Raw genomic sequence first — 21,465 nt, 5'->3', positions numbered from 1 at the left:
TTGCAGCAGCATGGCTTTGGTGCACATTTCTATTCAGATGATATATAGTATTCTTGGTGTTTTTGTACTGGTAACCTGGATTTGCCAGAGGAATCTCAGCTTTCATCCCTGACAGTTCCATTTGTAGCAAAACAAAAACTGCACTGCTGCATTTTTTGTTTTGCTGAATAAAATAATCCACATTAATTTGAAAATTATATTTACATAATCCCAAATTAGTAAAAGTCTTTTGTAAAATGTAACATAATTTACCACTAGATACACTGATCTTATGATAGGTAAACCTATCAATCTTAACATGACTTGCAGTATGTGTTTTATTTTATGTTTAACCAGACACTATTTGTCTTTACCTAAGGATATGTTTGAGTACTGGTATGATGATCTTATAAAAATGACACTTTCTCTCTGGCAGAGTACACACAGTGGCCTATGTGGGAGTGGGAGCTAAAAAAATACCCCTCAGCCACACATCTTCAGTGGAGCAGATGTTTGAGTTAAATAAATCCATGCTGTACTGTTATGTCACCACTGTTTGCCTGTAATTTGGTTGGCTGGCATCATATAGCCCAGCAGCGTATTTGTAAAATATCCCACAGAAATTGCATTGTTCATTTTCCAATGTTGACATGTTGCTTGTTTGAAATGTTTCATATGTAGCGGATGTAGAGAATATCGGGGATTCTATTTGGGTGAGTTTGAATTTTAGTTTATTTTTCCTCTAAGACTGACAGTGGGCTCATAAGAATGAAAATACAATATAGTCAAATGTGATATATTATTTTCAATTAATTATTTTTAAATTAATAATTTATTCTATGAAACATAAAAAAAAATTGCCTTGCCTTTTTCACAATTTCTTTCATGAAAAATGAATGAATCGATTAATTGATTATCAAAATAGGCCTGTGCAGAAAATTTTTCTCTAGATCAACTTGCTGATTATGGTACCATTTTCAAACATGTAGCCCACAATGTTTTGTGTCTCTGGCAAGGACCCATCATTCATCTTATAAAACCAATGGTCTACAAAGAGGAAAGACTGGAGTTCAATCGGGGAGGCCCCAGTGGTCCCCAGTCATGTGCCATTGATGACCCAGAGGTATCTGCATGGTGACTTGAGATAACCGAGCACCGTGAACGCGCACGTACGAGCCACTCAAGTTCCCACCCATTACGTCAGCGCGCTCCCTCACCCTCTCCGTCAGCGCGCGTGCTCCGTGCGGGATGCTGAATTGTAGGTGATGATGGCGGAAGGGGAGCAGCGCTGAGTTTCATCTGAGTTTTTACCACAGCTGTAGAACCACCTACAACATCGTTTCTCTCCGTCGACACCTATCCCGAGGCGATGGGGAACGAGGCTAGTATGGAAGGGGAGGGACAGCCGGGACAGCCCGGCCCCGCTGTCCCTGCAGCAGGGGCTCCGGCTTCCATTTCAGCACCACCGGACTCTGGACAGCTCATCAAGCCCAGCAATGGAGCGCCAGCCGGAGGAAGTGGGGCTGGACCCGGGCCGGGGATTAACAGGTAGCCGCGATAGCTAGGACGCTTCTCCGCCAAACTGTGGAGAGAAATCAGGGAGGCTACACGGCAGCGTGGCGTGTACCATACATCTGTACGATGTGGAGCGTAGATATAGGATCAACCGACTGCGTGAAGATAGACTTGAATGGGTGCTTAATTATTTATTTCAATATCCTTGTCAACACAATTCACCACCCCTTTTTGAGACCCATTTTTTGCTTTTTGGCAGCACCACCCTATTAGTCAACGTGAGTTTGGGTCGAAGTCAAATTTAATATGCAACGCTTTCGATGTAGAATCAATAATAGGTAAATATAGCTTTCAGACGGTTCAATAGAAATTTCTACGCCCGTTTTCACGGTGTCTGTCCTGAGGCATCAGTAGCTAAGTATCATGAATGAAAGAGCGACATTTTTTCCCTCGTAGTGAGGCAGTGCCAAGTGAATATGAAGACTTAGGAATGGATCTCAGAAATATTAATGTCCCCATAGCTTCAGGTGATAAATAAATAAGAAATGTAAACGATGCAAAGTGCACAGGGTCTCACGTTGAAGAGCCGAGTCGGTTCCATTACAGGTTGATTTCCTGAACATGCCTTGACGTGAATATCAGTAAATACCGACTTATTCTGAGAAATCACCTTCTTCCTGATGCGGAGACGTCTGTATCCTGATGACAGCCTTGTGTAGGATGACAATGCTACCATCAGATATCACCGGCGTCATTGTGAGCACAGGACCGTAACGCATATGCCACAGCTGTCTCACTTATCCGATCTCAATTCATATCTATATGGAGCCAGTGGAAATTGTTTTTCACCACCGTCAACTGCACAGAATAGGGTCATTTCTTCTGGAAGAGTAGCGTTGCATCTCTCCATAAGAAATCCATCCAGACTGAGCCCAGACACGTTAACAATGTTATAGAAGACTTCTGAAATGAAACATTTCCATTAGGCTATTTATGAAAACCCCGTTGTTGGCTTGTACTATAAGGCAATGTATGCTGATAAAATATTTGCCTATTCCAAAAACTAGCCCATATCATTGGTGTGTAATCACATGTTGTAGCCTGTGGGTCTGTATTTTCTGTGTGGGTGTGTGGAAGGGATTACCCTCCCAACAAGATCTGATATTGCCTTAATTACACAGTTCAACAGCTGTAGACCTGAATAAGCACATGCAGAGGCACAGCTGCATCTTGGATTTGCCACACCTGCTTACAGTTTCTATAGATATATAAAGATATATTTCTTTTCAGAGCTAAATTCAAGAAGTGTTGCATCTTTGGATAATCAGTCTTTCATCACAGACATATTGCTTGATTTGTTTTATTAGACAAAGTGATTGAAATGTATAATGTTGAGCTGTTCTGCAAATAGTCTACCATATATACCTTTAATGTTTGGAGAAGCACTCACTGTTCATCTTGTATTTTGACTGTGGGGCAGGTTTAAAGGCTCATAGCTCCCATGTAAGCTCATGATTCTTTTATATCTCGATTTCTCTCTGGTATCCACCCCAAGGTGTCTCATAAAGTGATGGTGAGAGCTGAGAGGCTGAGTGTGCTAAGAGACACAGAGAGAGATGGTAAGAGCTGGGCAGAGAGTGAGAGAGTATATCATATGGCTGACTAAAATGTTTTTTCTTAAGATCATTGCACATTCAGTCTGGACATTTCCTTAAAAAACTCTCCCACAAAGAACTCGTGAGAACGTGTGAGAAACAATGAAATGGTGGCTGGTTTGAGACTGTAGATAGGAGACTTTAATCTTAATTAAAATGAGCTGCAGCATTTTATGAGTTGGCCTATTAATATGAATGGGGGCATAATATGCTATATATAACCTTATTCACAAGTGAATTCCATATAGGCATTTTTTGCTCTATTTTGGACCATATTATGTTTTATTCATTACATTCAAAGAGCTAAATCCATAGAGGAGTCCATGAAGCTAAGGGTGTCGTCCTTCCCTCCTGCTTCACAAAGCAACACAATAGTTGTTTTCTTCTCTTATCATAACAGCTTTGACTAAGTGCACAGTCATCTTGACCTGATGACCATAACTGACAAGCATTCAGAATTGTAAGAAATACTACCTTGTGTTAAAGACCGGCTCCAGATATTTCCCATGTTAACAACAATGTGCTCAGTGTGCTGCTGCCATATTGTCGTCTTATTGTTTTCTGTTCGGCAAATGAGTTTGTGATGACCTGGACTTGCTCCATCATGTAATAACATATGTTACCGAACGCTATGAGAGGGCTACTTTATTCAGTCCGTCCAACATATAGCACTGATATTCCCTTTTTTTTTTTTCAAATAATGTTAATCATGAAGTAATGTAAATCAATATGGATTTTAATTCCAATACAAACCCAAATAAAACTACAGTCCATTAAAACCCATGAAAATAATGGATGCAGTCATGTTTTTAGACACAGTGTACAAACTGTATTTCTTCATAATTAATTTAACTTGAGCAATGAAAGCACTGAACACTAGGCTACACATAACAAACGGTCATCACAACTCAAACAAATAATGCAAAAGCTGCTCTCATTATTTATGACACTATGACATCTGTAGGACTCAGAGAATTAATGTCATTTTTTGAGACATTGGCAGTGTAGCATTGCTGTCCAAACATAGACACTTCAATTAAAAAGACATCAGGTACCAAAGCTTGTGACAGTGTATTCAGAGCACTTTTGTTCTAAGCTTGTAACATATGTCAGTGGCAAACGGCTGGAACTTTAGGTTACACTGACTTTAAACGCTCTAAATCATGCAAGAAATGCTTGTATTGAATGTTTGGGCCCTGTATGTGAAGCTGACTAAAAGAGTGCAACATACTTCCTTAGTACCTTTCACACTTTCAGACCGTAGACAGTCCATCTCAAATAGACTGGGACGAAGCTGTGACCAAGCTGAACGCTGCCCAGTTTCCCTGTTCTACTCTGTGTATTCTGGCAGAACAGACACAGTGGTAGGTTTAGCTGGAAGCGGACACTGTTTGTGCCTCTCATGTATTATCATTGCATTCGAGCCACAGCTAAGCTTCTGATTTTCCAAGAAATATATACCTGGCAAATCTTTGAAAACCCCCAAAGGTCATGTAACAACACTTCCTGCTGCTCTGAAGGTTTTTGCCGAATCTTCAAATACTGTTTTAACCATCTGGATGAAAAAAAATAGTCTGTCATCTTAGAAGATTTATAACCTGTTTCTCAGGTTGTGACTCTGTTTATTAATCCTGTGTCCTTGCTCTCTCTGCAAAACACAAACAAAATATCAACATGTTCTTTTGTATGAAAATACAGCCTATTGGGAAGAAACATCAGTATGTACCAATATAACTGATCACAACATTTTGAATTTTGATTGATGATGTACAAATTGAGCAAGGGCATGTCATTTCCAGCTACCATCTTTATTTTGATTTGGAAAAAGAGTTGTAACTTCGGAAACAGGTTAAAAAATCTTGATGGAATACTTTTTCATTTAGATGCTTTGAAGAGTCTTTGAGGATTCAGATCAAGAGTTGTTAAATAACCTTCTGGGTTTTTCAAAGATCTTCGGGTATATATTTTTATGAAAACCAAATATCTGTAGCTCTGTGACTTTAATGAATTGATAATATATAAATATAAACTTTTGGTGCCCCCTGCCACTCATTTGAATGACCATAAAAGAAAACTATAACACACAGTTTGTGTGCTGTCAGTGGGATCATCGTTTAAGGGCCAGCTGTGACTTTTATGTAGACGATTTAAGAAGCTCCTGCATTTTCATTTGACCGGCATGATGGGGAAAATATTGTCTCTACAGTAAGCGCTCTCTTAACCATGTCTCGGTGGCTCATCAGTTATTTTTTGAGGATTTGCCAAGCCTGTCCAATACTAAATGATGGAACAAGAAGTGCTGTGGCCTATAACAGTGCCACCCACCTCTGTCAGAGACACTGGAATAATTCGTTTTTATGCATTTTATAATAGTCTTGATATGGGAGTTTGTCAGAGCCTCTGTCACACGCCTAGCTAATTGAAAAATTAAATACTTTTATTTTGTCTATGATTCCTTTTTATTTTGTGTGAATGCAGCGCAGAGCAGCTATTTGTTAAAAGCTAGCAAAGATGCATTTGTCATCATTTTTGACAGACATTACTTGAACGTGTGTCAAATCCCCTTTGTTCCACTTTAACCATGGTAATGAGAACTTACAAAAAGCACAAACAACCACGGTGTCCAGCAAATATAACCCTTTAACATCCTTTTGTGCAAATCAGAGGCCTCTGGTACCTTTGTGCTTTGACCTATAAATTTAACTAAATGGATGGCACCAGATAGATTTCACTCAGTAGCCTCAGTTACCCAGTTTCATTTCCAGTGGACAGAGGTATAAATCAATGAGAAACATATACCATTTCAAGTGTAGGGATACTGATACAGATATACCGTATCCGGCTCCTTCAGATAATTCCCCCTATACCAAGAGACATATTTAACAGTCAGATTTCAGTGCAAAGCCATGTTTATTAATTCTTTTTTTATTTCTCTAATCATATAATGTACACATTTTATTTGTAATGTGACTGTTAACTGTTCGTTAATTATTTACTTGCAATGCTCTTTATTGTTCAGTGAACCCTTTAAAAGTAATGGGTTGGTACTTTGTACCAGCCAGTCCTTTGATTAATCCTCTCAGAGTTGGTATTGTCAGTTGAAGCATTGTCTGGGTGCAATACTGCTGAAGGATACTAGAAAAATTGGCACACTTGACTGCTGATATTTTACTGAGCTTAGCTTTGATTTGATTTTGAAAGAATGCTCTCTGTGTTAAAAATGAAAATGCATTTGAACATTAGATTTTTATCAAAAAGTGCTGAGCCTTGCAAACGTCAGTGGCCTTTATAATACTGGATATTTTGCAAAGGGGGAAAGAATTTGTTTTGGCTGTTAATTGATCGAATATTAAGTTTTACTATATGTTTTAGTAGTAGTAATGTTTTACTATATCAAAACACACAAGCCAGCACGTTCAATGGTTTGGATACACCTTCTATACTCTGCCACTGAGAAATGTTGATTGTCTTGTCAGGTCCCACTTGTCCTGGCTGACAGTGCCAACAAAGTCTGTTCAAAACATTATGTATATAGGCCTACACTACATGTTAAAGGACATACACTCATTTGATTTCTATCTGAGAGTCAGATGAGAAGGTTAATACCACTCTCATGTCTGTCTAAATATGAAGCTACAGCTAGCAGCTTAGATTAACATAAACATTGGAAACAGGGGGAAACAACTAGCCTGGCTCTGTCCAAAGGTCACAAAATCTGCCTACCAGCACCTTTTAAGATCACCAATCAACAACTGAAGGGTAAAAACAATACATTGCAGCTTTTTGTGCTGGCAGTTTTGTGGCCTGGGAGCAGTAACTAAGGTTATGATGTGTTGGTAGGTGGAGTTTGTTACCTTTGTACAGAGCCAGACTAGCTGTTTCTATTCTTTGTGCTAAGCTAAGCTAAGCTAACCAGCTGCTGCCTTTAGCTGTATTTTTGCTAAATAGGTACAAGGTTGTTTTCAATCTTCTTATTGAATGCTCAGCAAGACAATAAATTGGCACGTGTCCCAAAATGTTGAACTATTCCTTTAAGATTAGTGTCATGCAGTTGCTGCATTAATCAGTTTGTTCTACGTGTTGACGTTTTCAACAGTAACACTGAGATACTATCACTTGTATTTTTGAGGCTGCGTCGAGAATTTGACTTTCTTTCTGTTTCCTTACGACAGGAAGTTTCACATGAAGCTCCAATTACATGAGATTGGCAGCTTACAGACCCTTCACTGTCCACTTTGTGATAAAGCAAGCAACTTGTAGTGCTTAAAAGACACAAGACCACAAGTTGTTCTCAGTGGACTCCCGTTTGCTGATGGACGAGAATATCTAAAGAAATCTTTTGAAAAGGTGTCTTCCTGTTTAAAGTCTTCTTCAGAGTCTCATTATGCCATGCCTGAGGCACTGCATAAATCACAAGAGACTCCACTTGGTGCCTTTGCTTTTAAAGTGATAATTATTATGTGAAACTACCTTCTATCTTGTGAAGACACTGGGTAGATTTAGACTTTAGTTGTCTTTAGCGTTATCCTCAAAAGTCCAGTTTAGCCTCAGACAGAGTGGGAGCGGCTGCCAACATACTGTCAGGTCTGTGTTGAATTTCAAATATAATGTTCCAGTGATGGTTTGAAAAGTGCTAGATTTTCCTGATGGGTTCGGTGAACACAGGACTGTGGAAAGTGGAACAAGGTTAGAGTTGTGCAGCAGCTCAAGTCATCCGCAGTGACTCACAATTGCTAACATGCTCTGTTTTAACTCCTTTATTCCAACCTTTATTTCCACCCTTCTCTCACTGTGGACACGGGGCTGCTGCTGAGCCTGTCTTTGAAGATGACGGGCATGACAAAACAAGGTCTAAGTTGTTATGACAGTGGAAATCCTCCATTTCCATTTAACTATTGGCACTTATGCCTGAGGGTCAGAATGAGCTAGAACCAAAAGTTTACAATTCTGTTGTTTGATACACTACCTTTGGTCCCCTCTAAACACATAACTGAGGCCTGAACAGAACAGCTTCAAAGACTGAAAACAAGCCACAAAGAGCACTTCACAGAAAGTGATAGAGGCAATATAAAATATTTAGCATCTGCCTCTCTGTTTGCCAGTGTTTTGAGTAGTCTGATATCACATCATGAACAACAATAAAATCTTTTAATGGAATTTGGACATAGAGCATCTCAGAGCTGAAGGGCTCCAAATATACCACTCAAGAAGAAGTAGCGCTGTTGAAATTAAGTTGCTGGTATAAAAAGCTATTTAAGAAAACATGAAATGCAGCTCATTAAAAATATAGGCTGTACTTCAAAAGGTATAAGCTACATTTTATATTTCCTGTGCAGTGCTTAAATGTTACGAGGTCTACAAACTAGGTTGCTTTAACAAAAAGCAAAGCCCCTAAATTCACCAATGTACCTGTGCCATATTCATCATTTCACTCAATCACTGAATCCATCTTTCCCTTACTCATTGTTACTCACTTACTTACGCCGTTTTTCTCTCATCAGCCCCCTCAGTGTTACTCTCAATCGCCCCAAAAGGTTGCTGTGGTTACATTTTGCTTGCAGTGTCACTGCTGATGTAAATGCAGGTTAGCAAAAGAAAAACTAACTTGGAAAAAAAAAAAATCCCTTGAAAATATTGTCGAAATGTGGACGTCAAAACTAACAATTTTCAGTCATATTCATAAATGTAAAATGTTATTTCCATGTCACTTATAGATGGGATTGCAGCAATGTCCAAAGGATGTGATGATTGCAATGAAATGTGTGTCTGTGATTAAGGGACTCCTGTGGGCAGAAGATTTTTCCAGATTTTGTGTTTGCATAAGAATAAGAAAGAGAGAATATAGTTCAAGGATTCAAGGGTTTTCTTTGTCACGTACACAAGCAAAATGTGCAGTGAAATGCTGTGAGGCATATTGTGCTAAAAGACTACTGTGGAAAATAAGAAGTAGAAAAAAAAATAGAGATAAAGGTAAGAAATTATAAATATATTGATGTACACATGGCACAATTGTAGCCGAACTATACAATAAATATAACCTACATACAATTTCCAAATTCAACATATTTCATATTTTAAAATATGCAACTGCAGCTGCTTCAGGAGATTCTGCTTTTAACATTTACTAGCTGTGACAGCGTCTGGTATTGTTTTCACCTTGTGTGTGTGTGTGTGTGTGTGTGTGTGTGTGTGTGTGTGTGTGGTGTGTGTGTGTGTGCGTGTGCGTGCGTGTGTGCATGTGTGTGCATGCATGTGTGTGTGTGCGCGTGTGTGTGTGTGTATGTATGTGTGTGTGTGGCATCATGGCAAGGAGACACCTGGAGACACCCTCTGTAGCAGGAGGTGGTTTTGAGTACTTTGGCAGGTGTTTTGTGTGTGTCTGTCTGTGGACCGACTTTGTCAGCATGTTAGTGTCACAGCCGTTTGACCCATGAGTGCTGAGTACTACTATGTAATAATGTAGTAATAATTCAGTAATGATTAATGAATACTCATGGAAGGTAATGTCAATATATTAATGGTTGTTGCGGCTGGTGTGATCCCATCACAACATGGTTGCTAGTTTTTTTTTGTTTTATCATTTTTGTACTGAGCATGAAAATTCAATATTGAACTTGGAAATAGTATTTTGATAAAATAATCTTAATTGATGATCCATTTCAAAGTCCATTTGCTTGACAAACAAATTGTCAAAACAAATTCTACTGAACAAAGACAATGGGATGTGGTTAAAAAGTGGACCTTGAGATGAGATTACTTTGGCAAACTATTTTTCTATAACTTTTTCAATGTAAAGTATATCATAGTTGAATTAACTTTGTTAGGTGTTATTTCTTAAAAATCTATTAAACATAAACATCTAACTCGGGACCCAGGTCTAACTTCAACTTTTTCCTGTGTTCTCTTTATCATCTGTGTTAGACCACCGCCGTCAGACCCAGGACCTAAAGCTGGAGTCCAGAGTGGTCATGGGACAGGGGACAGATTAGCCTCCCATGATACCCCGCAGCATGCCACACCTCAAGGAGAGCAGGGCCAGGGTCATGTGGCCAGGAAGAGTCTGCAGGTGGATGTGGGTAGCAGCAGGACTGGGAGGTCCCCTTCTGTGTCCCCGGACCGAGGCAGCGTCCCCACCTCCCCTTACTCTGTGCCTCAGATTGCACCCATGCCCAGCAGCAAACTGTGCCCCGTCTGCAAAACCACCGATCTGATGGGCACTGGGGATGACAAGCCGAACTTCAACACCTGCACACAGTGCCGCTCCATGGTGTGCAACCAGTGTGGCTTCAACCCCAACCCTCACCTCACAGAGGTAGGCGGTGCCGCTCGAATGAGATTCACCAGGATGAAACCAGTGTTGTACATTTTTCATTATCAGATTTTTTTTCCCGACTCCTCTAGTTCTATAAAAGTTTACTCAACAACCAACCTGCTACATAAACCCAGTAAATATTGTCATGCATCTGAAGTCAGCACTGTTACAAACACAGTCAGCATCTGCCAAGGACGCATTCACGTGAAAAACAAAAACATCTAAAACACTGTTAAAAAAAAAAAAAGCTTCTGTGCAATCGACTGCACCACAAACAGATTCTGAATGAATTCAGGCATATGTTTTAACATACTGCCCAAAGGCGAAAGGGAAAGAAGCAATGGGGTGGCTATGATCAGGCACATGACTTTCTGAATGAAACGTGTAATATAAAATATAAATAATTTACAGACCTGTCTGCAGAGAACCAGGATATCCTTCAGAGTTCTCATGATTTTGATCAGGCTGACAAACGATGCTTTAAAATATGACCATGGATCTTTATACTGTCAGGCTTTGATTAGCGTAACCTTATTTCCCCTGTGTGGAGCTATATACATAAACATATGAGTCATGCATGTATATCGATTGGCTGGTACATCATACAGATTGACAGTCTTTCAATTTTCAAGATATCCATTTTCTTTCCTCCCAGCTGTATGACAGCTCAACCTATTCATAGCATCCATAGCAGGTGTTGGTGACAGAGGTGGCATTGTGAAAAACTGTCGTCAGTACATACCTTTCATCTGCAGTGTCTTTATAAAGTATATTGACAGAAATACAGAGTGTGCATGTTTAAATTTGGATGAAAGTGGGTGGTTCAGGTGTTACATTATGCTCTAATTTGTCCTGTGGTAATTATTTCTCATTGACGTTTTGTGAGTAATGTTGGTGATGACTATTGTTTTCAAGTTGAATGAGACTGGCTCATGGGCTGGACTGCACCAACTGAATGGGAGTCAAGATGTGAATTAGTTGCATGCTTGTTGAGAGCTGTGAACTTATAGTTCTAGCCATTGTTCACCTTGATTGATGAAGTGTTTAATGATCTGGTGGACTCATGATCTTTCATCCACAGAGACCTGGTTATCACTCAGTCCTTTGCCGAAGTGCCCACTAATATATTGGTCACTTCCTATTAGCTGTAATGAATCATGGGCTCTTATCATGAGCAAGTGCTACGTTCTTTTACAGCTGATGTTACACAGTAAATGTACATAGCAATTGGACAAAGCTATATCCATCCTTTCTGACAGAAACTAGTGAGGAGGCTCCAAATCATGCCCAGAGCCTCTCCCAAACAAAGCTTTTTATAACACCACTGGATGCGGCACAACACATTTCCCCTTCATTCACAATTATTCATATGCATCTAAACACTCATCACTGTTAACAGGTAGCTGAGAAAGCCTATTGCCTTCTTCCTAAAATAAATGACTTGCCTAATTTGAATTAAGCTATGCTTCACTGTTACTGTGAGTCAAGTGTGGCTGTGTCATCTGTCACAAAGTTTCACATCAACTCTAGTGAGTCATGTTGCAAATTGCAGCCAAGATGCAATGTCAGTTAAGCTGGCCTACAGGCTATCCAAGTAACTGCAGGCTTAATAAATACGAGGATGTTTAGTTTTTGAACTATTGAAGCGTGAATACAAATGTATGGAACAATGGGTGTGTGTAAGCTTGAGTGCATGCATGCATGAGTGCATATTTGTGTATACAAGACAGGAGACTCTGTTGGAAAGAGGAAGCTGTGGGTGATGGAAGGACTAGAAAGAAATGCGTGGACCAAAGTGGAGACAGACAGTAAAGAATAGATCATGGCAGGGAGTGACGGAGAGCATGGCAGTAAAGAGAACAGCGGAGGTGGATGCTATGGGTATTTTTCAGCTCAGCCTTGGTGAGCTTGTCAGATGCTGACAGGGAGAGAGACATGGAGGGAAAACGCTCAGCCTCTGGAGACCTGAAGATTTACCCCCCTAACCTACTTAGCATGGATTGGGCCTCTGCCTCACTGCAGCATATCTAACTCAGCCTTATCACTCATCACCGAAATTGATGATGGCCACGTTGTTGCCGATCAAGGTAATGATAATGCTGAAGACAACAGGAATTACAATGGATGATGACCGGAATTACGATTACAGTGAAGGCAAGGACAGAGCAGGTGAAACAGATAGCCATGGAAAGGAAGCGAAAAGTTCCTTCCAAGCAGGAAGAGACATTGTTATGTTTATAGATAAACAGCCACGTAAGTTAAAAATAAGATCTGGTATTTCATGGAGACATATATCCTAGAGATATTTTGACCTTTTATAATAAAGCGGAGACAGACTTCATGGATTTTGTAGGATTATAAAAGTTGTTTTCATTTGTACATCTGGTGTTTTGACAGAAAAATCACCTGTGGCATTTTCTCATAAAAACAGTTTCTCATTTATTGCAGCTCCAGGATTAGTCTCTTGATGACAACACAAGCCGGGTTCATGTCCTGCTTTGTAAGAGATGTGTCTCTGTTTACAATAGTTCACAGACACTGATTGATCTGTCCCAGATTACAGGGATAATATGAGGAAAATCTGTTATTGAAGAGGATTTCCCCTCAAATTACAGAAAGATGGCAGTGCTGATTAAAGTGTTGATGACCGGGGGCGATTCCATATCTGGATATTTTAGATTATGCTTATTCACCACAAAGTCCCAAATGGTATCTCCAGCCTTGAATTAAAAGTATAAATTACATCTTTTTTTTCCCTCTTAACATTTAGCAAGAAACTTACTCTTGTCAGTTGAAATTTCTGATAATGATAATCCCTGTTCATGTAGCATTGTTTGAGGGATGATGATAATTCATATTATTGTATTATAAAATAATACAAGCCAGAACTGTGTTAAACAACCTGGTGACGGGAGTGCAATTTAGAGAGATGTAAACAGCGAGCAACAAATGGGTGTTATACGCCACACTCTGTTACAGAGCTGTCAGTCAGGCTGAGAACACAAGATTTATTTAAAGATGTAAGATGAGAATTGAGATGTGCAAGCAATCATATACCTGGGTTTGCGCATATGGTCATGTTATGATGTAGGTTGAAAAAATAATGAAGGAGGTGTTCGATTAAGAACATTGTGATGAAAGAGGGGAGGAGAAAGCCAGACAGAGTCAGAAATGAGACAGTCAAAGACCGACTCGGAGACGGAGAATAAAACAACAAAGAACAAGAGCTCAGAGAGATAGTGAAAATACCACAGACACCCCCCCCCCCCCGTGACAGTGTTCTCCCACCATCAGACAGGGGAACATCTGCTTTATAATTGGTTCATTTTCTATTTATAGATCCTACCCTCCTTCTGTCTGCAGTGATGGCCTGGTCCTGAGAAGCCACAGCTGAGAGAAAGAGGGAGAGAGAGCAGTGTGAGGGAGAGAGCTGTGTGGTGGGAGGGGGAGACAGGACGGGAGAGAAAAGCATCATCATAAATTAACCATAATAGTCAGTGTTCATACTAACGCTATGCAAAATTGCACTGATTCTGCACCGCAGTACAAAAATACACAATATAGAAACAAATCAAAAAATGATTTTGATGCACTTTTAAAAACAAAATGTTTTCTTTATGCAGTGTAGTGTGCTTCTCCATGATGGAGGCATCAACGTTGCCAAAACACTCATTCTTTGAGGTATTCATGAAATGATGATGAGATAACTTTTTAATGCTTTTGGATGAAGAGTTCCTTAGAGTCGCTTTATTTTTCATTTTAACCAACAATCCCACATGCTGAGGAACAGTTTTAGCAAAAGCTCCCACACAAAGGACTCTGAAGAAGCACTCTATATATCTCCTCCTCCCCGTCCAAAATATATCTAGTAGGTGGCAACAGTTGACAGTTGCACTAGACAGATTTAGCAACCAAACTAAAAACTGTGATATCTGTTTTGCCAACAATATTTTACCTTTTGAAATTTTCAACAAAGATTAGACAAATTAGTATTTCATTGATATGGATACTTTTATCTAAAAACAATAATGTTTTGTCATTTAAAGCTGCACTAATCAATAGTTTTATATTAGAAATGGATCACATGACTACATGTAAAGTGTGTAAAGTAGCCACTCCCACAGAAATTATCACTCGCGTCTAAAGTTCCTCTCATCTTTACAGATAATTTGAGCGTCTTTCATGTAATTGTTTTGGTTTTATTGCTTGCAACTTTAATGTTTTGGTTGTCCTCCCTTTTTCAAACCTTGTTTCCAGAAGCAGCAGGCAGCTGTTTTCAGTAAAAAGCTAACACATAGTAACAATATCGACACAGCACCAAACAGCAGACAGACAAAGTTAGCAACTAGCTGATGAAAATGGTGGAGCATTTAGTAATTATAGAGAGAGAGAGTTGGAGAACCAAAGCAGAGCTACAAGGAGAATGAATACTGGACTCACATTTGTCAGGTACACAACTCTAAATTAATATTTATGTCGCTCTACATTGGCTGAAACACTTTCACCACAAACAACTTTATAAGGTGATAATATGTTAATGTTGTGTTTGCAGCTTGTTCCACTGCCCCCAAGTGTTAAAAAAAATCAGTTATTGCAGCTTTCGGGTCGTCCTTTGTGGGTAAATTTAGAACCTTGAGTGTAGTCCAGAAATAGTTTCCCACCAACCGTTTTTTTTTTTTTTTTTTATAAAAGGGTTTTTAGCTGTGACTAGTAGCTGGTATGAGTCACACCGGTGGCCAGTCAGTCCAATAATGTTTCAGCTCCCTCCTGCACATGTACAGCTGTGTTACTATACAGAGTTATAGTAAGATACCTCCAGGTTTCTCAGGTGGAGGCGGGGGGGGGGCTTTAACGTTGACCAAGTTCTAATCCCAAGGCTCAAAATTGATTTTCTCAAGATGCTACAATAACACAATCTGGCAGAAATAGCTTTCCATAGTGTCATAAGTAAACATTCTGTTACTTTTTCAAAGTGTACTTTGTGCAGCTTTGTAGGTTGTGAGTGTCTCAGGTACAGAGTATTGATCTTAGTTTGAACTTCAACTTGTGATCACATCTGAACTCTTCAAAACTTTACTGCTTGCCTCAAACTGAGAGCTCCTGACCACAGTTAGGTTCCAAAATTATCCATGGTGTGATTTTTTTTTGTCTGAAGGACAAATAATAGCTTGTTGAAAAATGAATAAAACTTAAACTAAAACGATGCGGTCATATTAGTGAAGGATAAGTCCATTATACCTCAAGGGAGCCAGAGCCTACTCCTTAATCCTCTCAAATTAATTCAAATATTTAGCATCAGACATCTCTAATCCCCCTCTAACTTTGCATTATGTGGCACAAGAGATTCAATGGCATTCAGATCTGGAAGACAATGAGGTTATTTTATGGATCTGTCACTAATACTGACTTAATGATATTTATATGTGTTGAAGTTGCAAAAGATGCCACAGATGACCATCCAACATGGGTGATCTGTGTAAGACTTAAAGTAGAGAATCAGATGTGATTTCTCACACACAAAGAGTTTTAATGTTTCATATTTGGAGATACCATTCTAGTTCAGGCCCTCGAGGTCTGTTCATTTGTCATGCTTTCTTTTCTTTTGCTTTTTTTTTTTTAAGTTTTGTTGCCCTGAAATGGATAGGCTATCTTTCTGAGGCTGAATGTGTCTGTCTGTCCATCTGTCCTACTTTCCGTCCGTCCGTCCGTCCGTCCGTCTGTCTGTCTGTCTCTCCAGTGTGTGCTTGAAGATGATGAAGCAAATTAATGAATTAAAAGATATATCCTGCACAGAAATGTACTCATTTTGTTTATGAGACTGAACTGCTAGTCATCAAAGGTTTTGCAGAGAGAAATTAGCTGTTTAATTATTTGTAAGGACAAAATGAACCATAGTTTCACTCTTGGCTTCCCATCAACAACAACATTTGGTGAGTTAGCGACTGAGGCTGTACCACTTCAGAAAAAAATGAAAGCCCCATGGCACATATGATACAGTATGTACTGTATATGTTCAAATAATTATTATATCATTATGATATACTGTAGCTATAACATATAACATATATATATCTATATAGATATAGATATATATAAATATATCAGAGTTTAGATTAAAAAGTCTTGATCATCTAAACTAAGAAAGCATGCACATACCCCATTATCAATGCCTGAACAGTCTGACTCCTCAGGTGACACCAAAAAATATGGAAATTAAATATTTCTGAATCTCTATTAAATGTGCGATTGGATCACAGTGCATGAGGCTGTATTCACAAACTTAAAGTGGACAAACGATATGAACTGGGTCAGGAATCCAGCTGAGACACTACATGCTGAATTTTGCATATACCAAAATATTTTGCAATGAGAACTGCCAGCAACTAAATCTGGGACACCGGTTTAATTATTACTCCATAACTCATTGCATTTAAAGTCCCAGCTCACTATAGTCATTTTGTATTGGATCTCCAACACGGAATACTAGGACTCATCACATTTTGTCAGTCTGTGTCAAAATGCGGGCCCACATGAGCGTCTTTAGTCCATTTCTCTAACCCAGCTTCTGTAATACAGTAAGACAGAACAGACACATTAAAAGCTCAAACTTTGAAAAAATTTGACATTTGTTTTATACGCAAACTTTAATCACTTTAATTATTAACCAAACTGTATCTGTGTGTCAGCACAGTAGCATCACTATTACACTCTAGATCCCTGTAACATACTGAAATGATTTGTTTGTCATTTTTCTGTCAGTGCTTCATGTTGAGAATGATCTATTGCAAATTTCAAAGTCTATAGCATTCTTTATACTTTTAAGATACATTATGCTTATTTCTTCACACTCCCTTTTTAGGCTTTGTGCTTTTTTTTTTTTTATCTACCAACAATTAGGACTGTATTTTTCCACAGTTTTCTTTAGTTTGAGACTTTTTTGTCAAGTCATTGTATATTTTCCATATGGCTGATCAGTCCACACGCACTTTTCCTTTGCAGCAGATATTCTAGTACTGACTAAAATGGGTGGATAGAAACAGCTGCACAATCTAATTTAATCAAAAATAGTTCTATATATATGTGTACATGTTTGTGGTAATGTTTGTAATTTACGGTGGTGTATTTGCGGTGGTGTATATTATTATTATTATGCTGTTGTCTATTATACAATGATAGCTACCTTTACAGTAATACACTGTAGTACAACAACAGCACAAAATGCAGTCTCAGACATTACAGCTGAGTAGAGTCAACATCTCTGGAGCTCAGTCTCAACAAAAATGAATATCAAAAGCTTCACATCTTTACACAGCACATTACACTCTTCTGGTGCTCATTATATTACGTTATATTACGTCCTAATCTCCTGTACTGTATATCAACATTTAATCGAATGCACTACAACTCTGTACTACTTTCCAGCATCCTTAGTAACACCATGGCTCCCTGCTGTGTATGACACTGCACCAGCACACCTGATGACACTCAAAAATTTTAAAAGTGATTTTCCCCAAATAATTTCTACTAGTCTTCCTTTGTTTTGATGAACCTCGTTCCCTTGGCAAATGCTTGGCAACATTTACGAGTAAAACAGATGTGTTATATATGGAGATTTTACTTGTGTAGTTGTTTGTAAAGCTGAGTTTGAGTTGAACAGAGGCAGAGAGAGGGAGAGAGAGAGAGAGAGAGAGAGAGAGAGTAGTTGACAGAGAGAGGGAGAGGCATTGAGAGGAATTTTGGTGTTTTTTGGCCCAGTTTGCAAGGAATTGATAAACCGTTGCATTCTAAACATCCTGATCCCCAAACTGCAGTGCTCAGCTGCTGTACGTACTGCATGGTGATACCGCATTGTGATCTCTGAGGCAGAGCATCTTTCTTTGTCTGCATTCTTGTTCGGCTGAAGTTTGATTCGGTCTCTGAGCGTGTTCCTTACCCAGCTTTCCTGGGGAAAGATGGACAGCATGATGTCTCGCACCCGTCAACAAAGGCAAACTAGAGAAGAAAAAGTGGGACACTGCGTACCTGTGTGATGTATGCAGTGTTACATCATCTAACATGTGCGAGTGTGTGTGTGTGTGTGTGTGTGTGTGTGTGTGTGTGTGTGTGTGTGTATGTGTGTTTCTACCTCCCTCCTTAGCTATCATTTTCCTTTACTCGTTAAATTTGTAATTTACAGGATCATTCTGTCACAGGGATGTTGGTCCGGGTTGTGCTGCAACATTACTTTACTTAAAGACATAATTTGTCATCAAATGTAAACAGTTTTTGCCCCACTATAAAAAAAAAGCACAAGATTGTAATCTGCACTCAGTTTATTTATTTAAGTACATTTACTCAAGTACTGTACTTTTTGAGGTATCTGTACTTCATACTTCTACTGCACTACATTCTGGAGGGAAATATTTTACTTTCTATTCTATTCTTTTTGACAATTTTAGTGACTAGTTACTTTGCAGATTCAAATTATCAATATAGAATATAATCAACTGATAACTTGGACCGTACATATAGTGGTAACAATTAACCCCTACATTAAAGTAATACTTAGACAGTAATGCATCTGTAGTTAAAATCCAGTACTTTAATACATATGATTCTGAAATGGCAAATGCTGCATAATGAGCATTTTTACTTTGAGTATATTGTGATGCTAATATGTACTTTTATGTCAGTAGAATTTTGAATGCAGGACTTTTACTTGTAGATCAGTATTTATACACTGTGGTACTGCTACTTTTACTTAAGATCTGAACACTTCTCTAGTCACAGAGTGTTTTATTGTAGGCTAATACATTGAATGCCTCGTGGTAACAGCTTCATCTGAGTTATTATTGTTTTCTGATGCTGTTAATTGAATTATGTTTGTAAGCACAGCAGTGAATGAACTGATATTTTCAGTTATGGTCAGTTAAAAAGTTAAAAAATTACAGATTGGTCTTGTAAAATTAGCAATCTCACAGTAAAAAAAAGAAAAACTGGCTTGCTGGCACTATTCCAGTACCAGTAAGCCAGTGTGACAGTGAGCCAGGAGCCAGGAGCCTGAAACTTAAAGCAGTTAAATGAATTTCATTCATTCATTTGCCATACCGCATATCCTTTCAGGGTCGGGGCGGGCTGGAGGCCAATCCCAGCTGACACTGGGCAAGGGCAGAGTACCACAGGTTGCCAGTCTATCACAGGGCTGACATATAGAGACAAAGAACCATTCATGCTCACATTCACACCTTCAGGCAATTTTACAGTTGCCAATTTACATAACCTGCATATTTTTGGACTGTGGGAGGAAGCCGGAGAACATGCAAACTCCACGAGGTAAAACCCCAGCACCACTGCACCACCGTGCCATCCTAAGTGAAGTTCAGCCATTATTAATTTGATTATTTACACACTCAAATATATCAGAATGTCTTAAAAAAGGTCTATATGCATTTTAATGTTTTAGCAGCTCTATACATTTCAGTTGTACAGAGTCTAGCAAGGCATCAGATTTAATTAACTTAATTCAGCAGCTGAGAAAACAGTCTAACCACAAGGTCCATTTAATAGCTGTTCCAAATCTTTCAATCACACAGCATGATCTTCACTAGCAGATGGAATTTGCTCAGTGGTCATGCAGTTGTAGACTTTCAGGTTTCTTTTTTTTCTCACCCCTTTAGCTTTAGCTTTCAAGTCAACGTGGACAAGAAATAATCTGATCTAGTTCTGATCCAAATCTGCATAAATTCAAAATGTAAATATGTGTGTGAGTGTTGCAGAAGATGCTTTGCTCTCATTATTTGATCCATATCCAAGTCTCTGTGGGTCCTTGCTTCTAAAAGGTTCTATTTCTGGCACCAAGTCGTTCTTCATGAATCCACAAGGCTCGAGCATCCTGCTGGCAAAAGCTGAGTTCTCGTGGAACTGTGGGATCAAGTCCAAGCTCATGACCTTTGACGTGTGTCATACCATTGTACACAAACACACACACACACACACACACACACACACACACACACACACACACACACACACACACACACACACACACACACACACACACACACACACATGCACATATCTAGCAAGCTAAAGCAGTAATTAGATCCATGTATGAAGGTAAGGCTGGATGAGAGCCATCAAAAATGTATAGATGAGATAGAGATACAGATGGAGGAGCAGAGTTAGCGGGAGTGATGGGATGTGAGAGATGCAGATAAGAAGGAGAAATAAAGACGAGTGAAGGAGAACAAGATGGAGGGTTGCAACAGAGAACTGATAGAGAAGGAGAGCATGAGACAGCGAGTGTGCAGTACTTTTGTTTTTTGCTGATACAGATCAGATTTCATAAAGATCCACATGATTGCCTCATAACAAGGGGGGGGGGCGCAGGGAGGAATGAGATGGAGAGATGAGGCGGAGGCAGGCAGAGACACAATGAAATTGATAAATAGTTGCTTGCCCTCCCTGTAGCTGCTTTCTTTGTTTTTCCGGTTATTTTTTTTTTTCCCACAAAGAGCTTAATATGATTATCCTAACTGTAATTTGGAAAGAAAAAAAAAAATCAAGGACAATACCAATGACAGAAAGAGGAGTTCCCACTTATGAATCTCTGATTGGATGAAGAGTCCCATGCAGGATGGTGTTGTGTTGCGTCAGCGTTGGCTTATTTCACTGTCCTCGTAACTCGGACTGTCCCCATGGTTCACCTCTACTCCCGGCTTCTCAGTTTCCCCTGATTGACAGTGAAAACCATGAACTCATCACTCCTACTGAGGATTGGCAGGGGACCAGGCACTGGGCTAAGATGCTGCTGAGCCTGTGACTTACGCTGTTTACAATGACTTACTGAATGACTGACTTAGAGACACACTGAGATACACTGTAAAGTACATGGAGTAGTTACTAAACATTTTAAAGCAGTGAGCAGTGCAACTTTGAATGAAAACATTAGTATACATACACACAAGATCATTGTCAGTGCAAAAATGTGTTTAAAAGGAAATCATATATTTATCGCAGTTGTAT

The 21,465-nt window shown here is 39.2% G+C and overlaps 1 protein-coding gene across 3 annotated transcripts in view; it reads left to right on the top strand.

Annotated features, from left to right (window-relative positions):
- Positions 1–1,226: 1,226 nt before the first annotated feature.
- The window catches only part of bsnb (bassoon (presynaptic cytomatrix protein) b), a 64,717-nt gene continuing 44,478 nt past the window's right edge, over positions 1,227–21,465 (top strand). For all 3 annotated transcript variants that reach the window (XM_056394327.1, XM_056394318.1, XM_056394308.1), the window contains exons 1-2: positions 1,227–1,527; positions 10,071–10,461. In XM_056394327.1, coding sequence (XP_056250302.1) covers positions 1,349–1,527; positions 10,071–10,461 — 570 coding nt within the window. In that variant the 5' untranslated portion in view covers positions 1,227–1,348. The remainder of the gene's footprint in view (positions 1,528–10,070; positions 10,462–21,465) is intronic.

Source organism: Seriola aureovittata, chromosome 2, assembly GCF_021018895.1.
Source record: "Seriola aureovittata isolate HTS-2021-v1 ecotype China chromosome 2, ASM2101889v1, whole genome shotgun sequence".
Classification (NCBI taxonomy): domain Eukaryota; kingdom Metazoa; phylum Chordata; class Actinopteri; order Carangiformes; family Carangidae; genus Seriola; species Seriola aureovittata.
The sequence above is the reverse complement of the archived record's forward strand: the minus strand, read 5'-3'. Positions and strand labels throughout refer to the sequence as shown.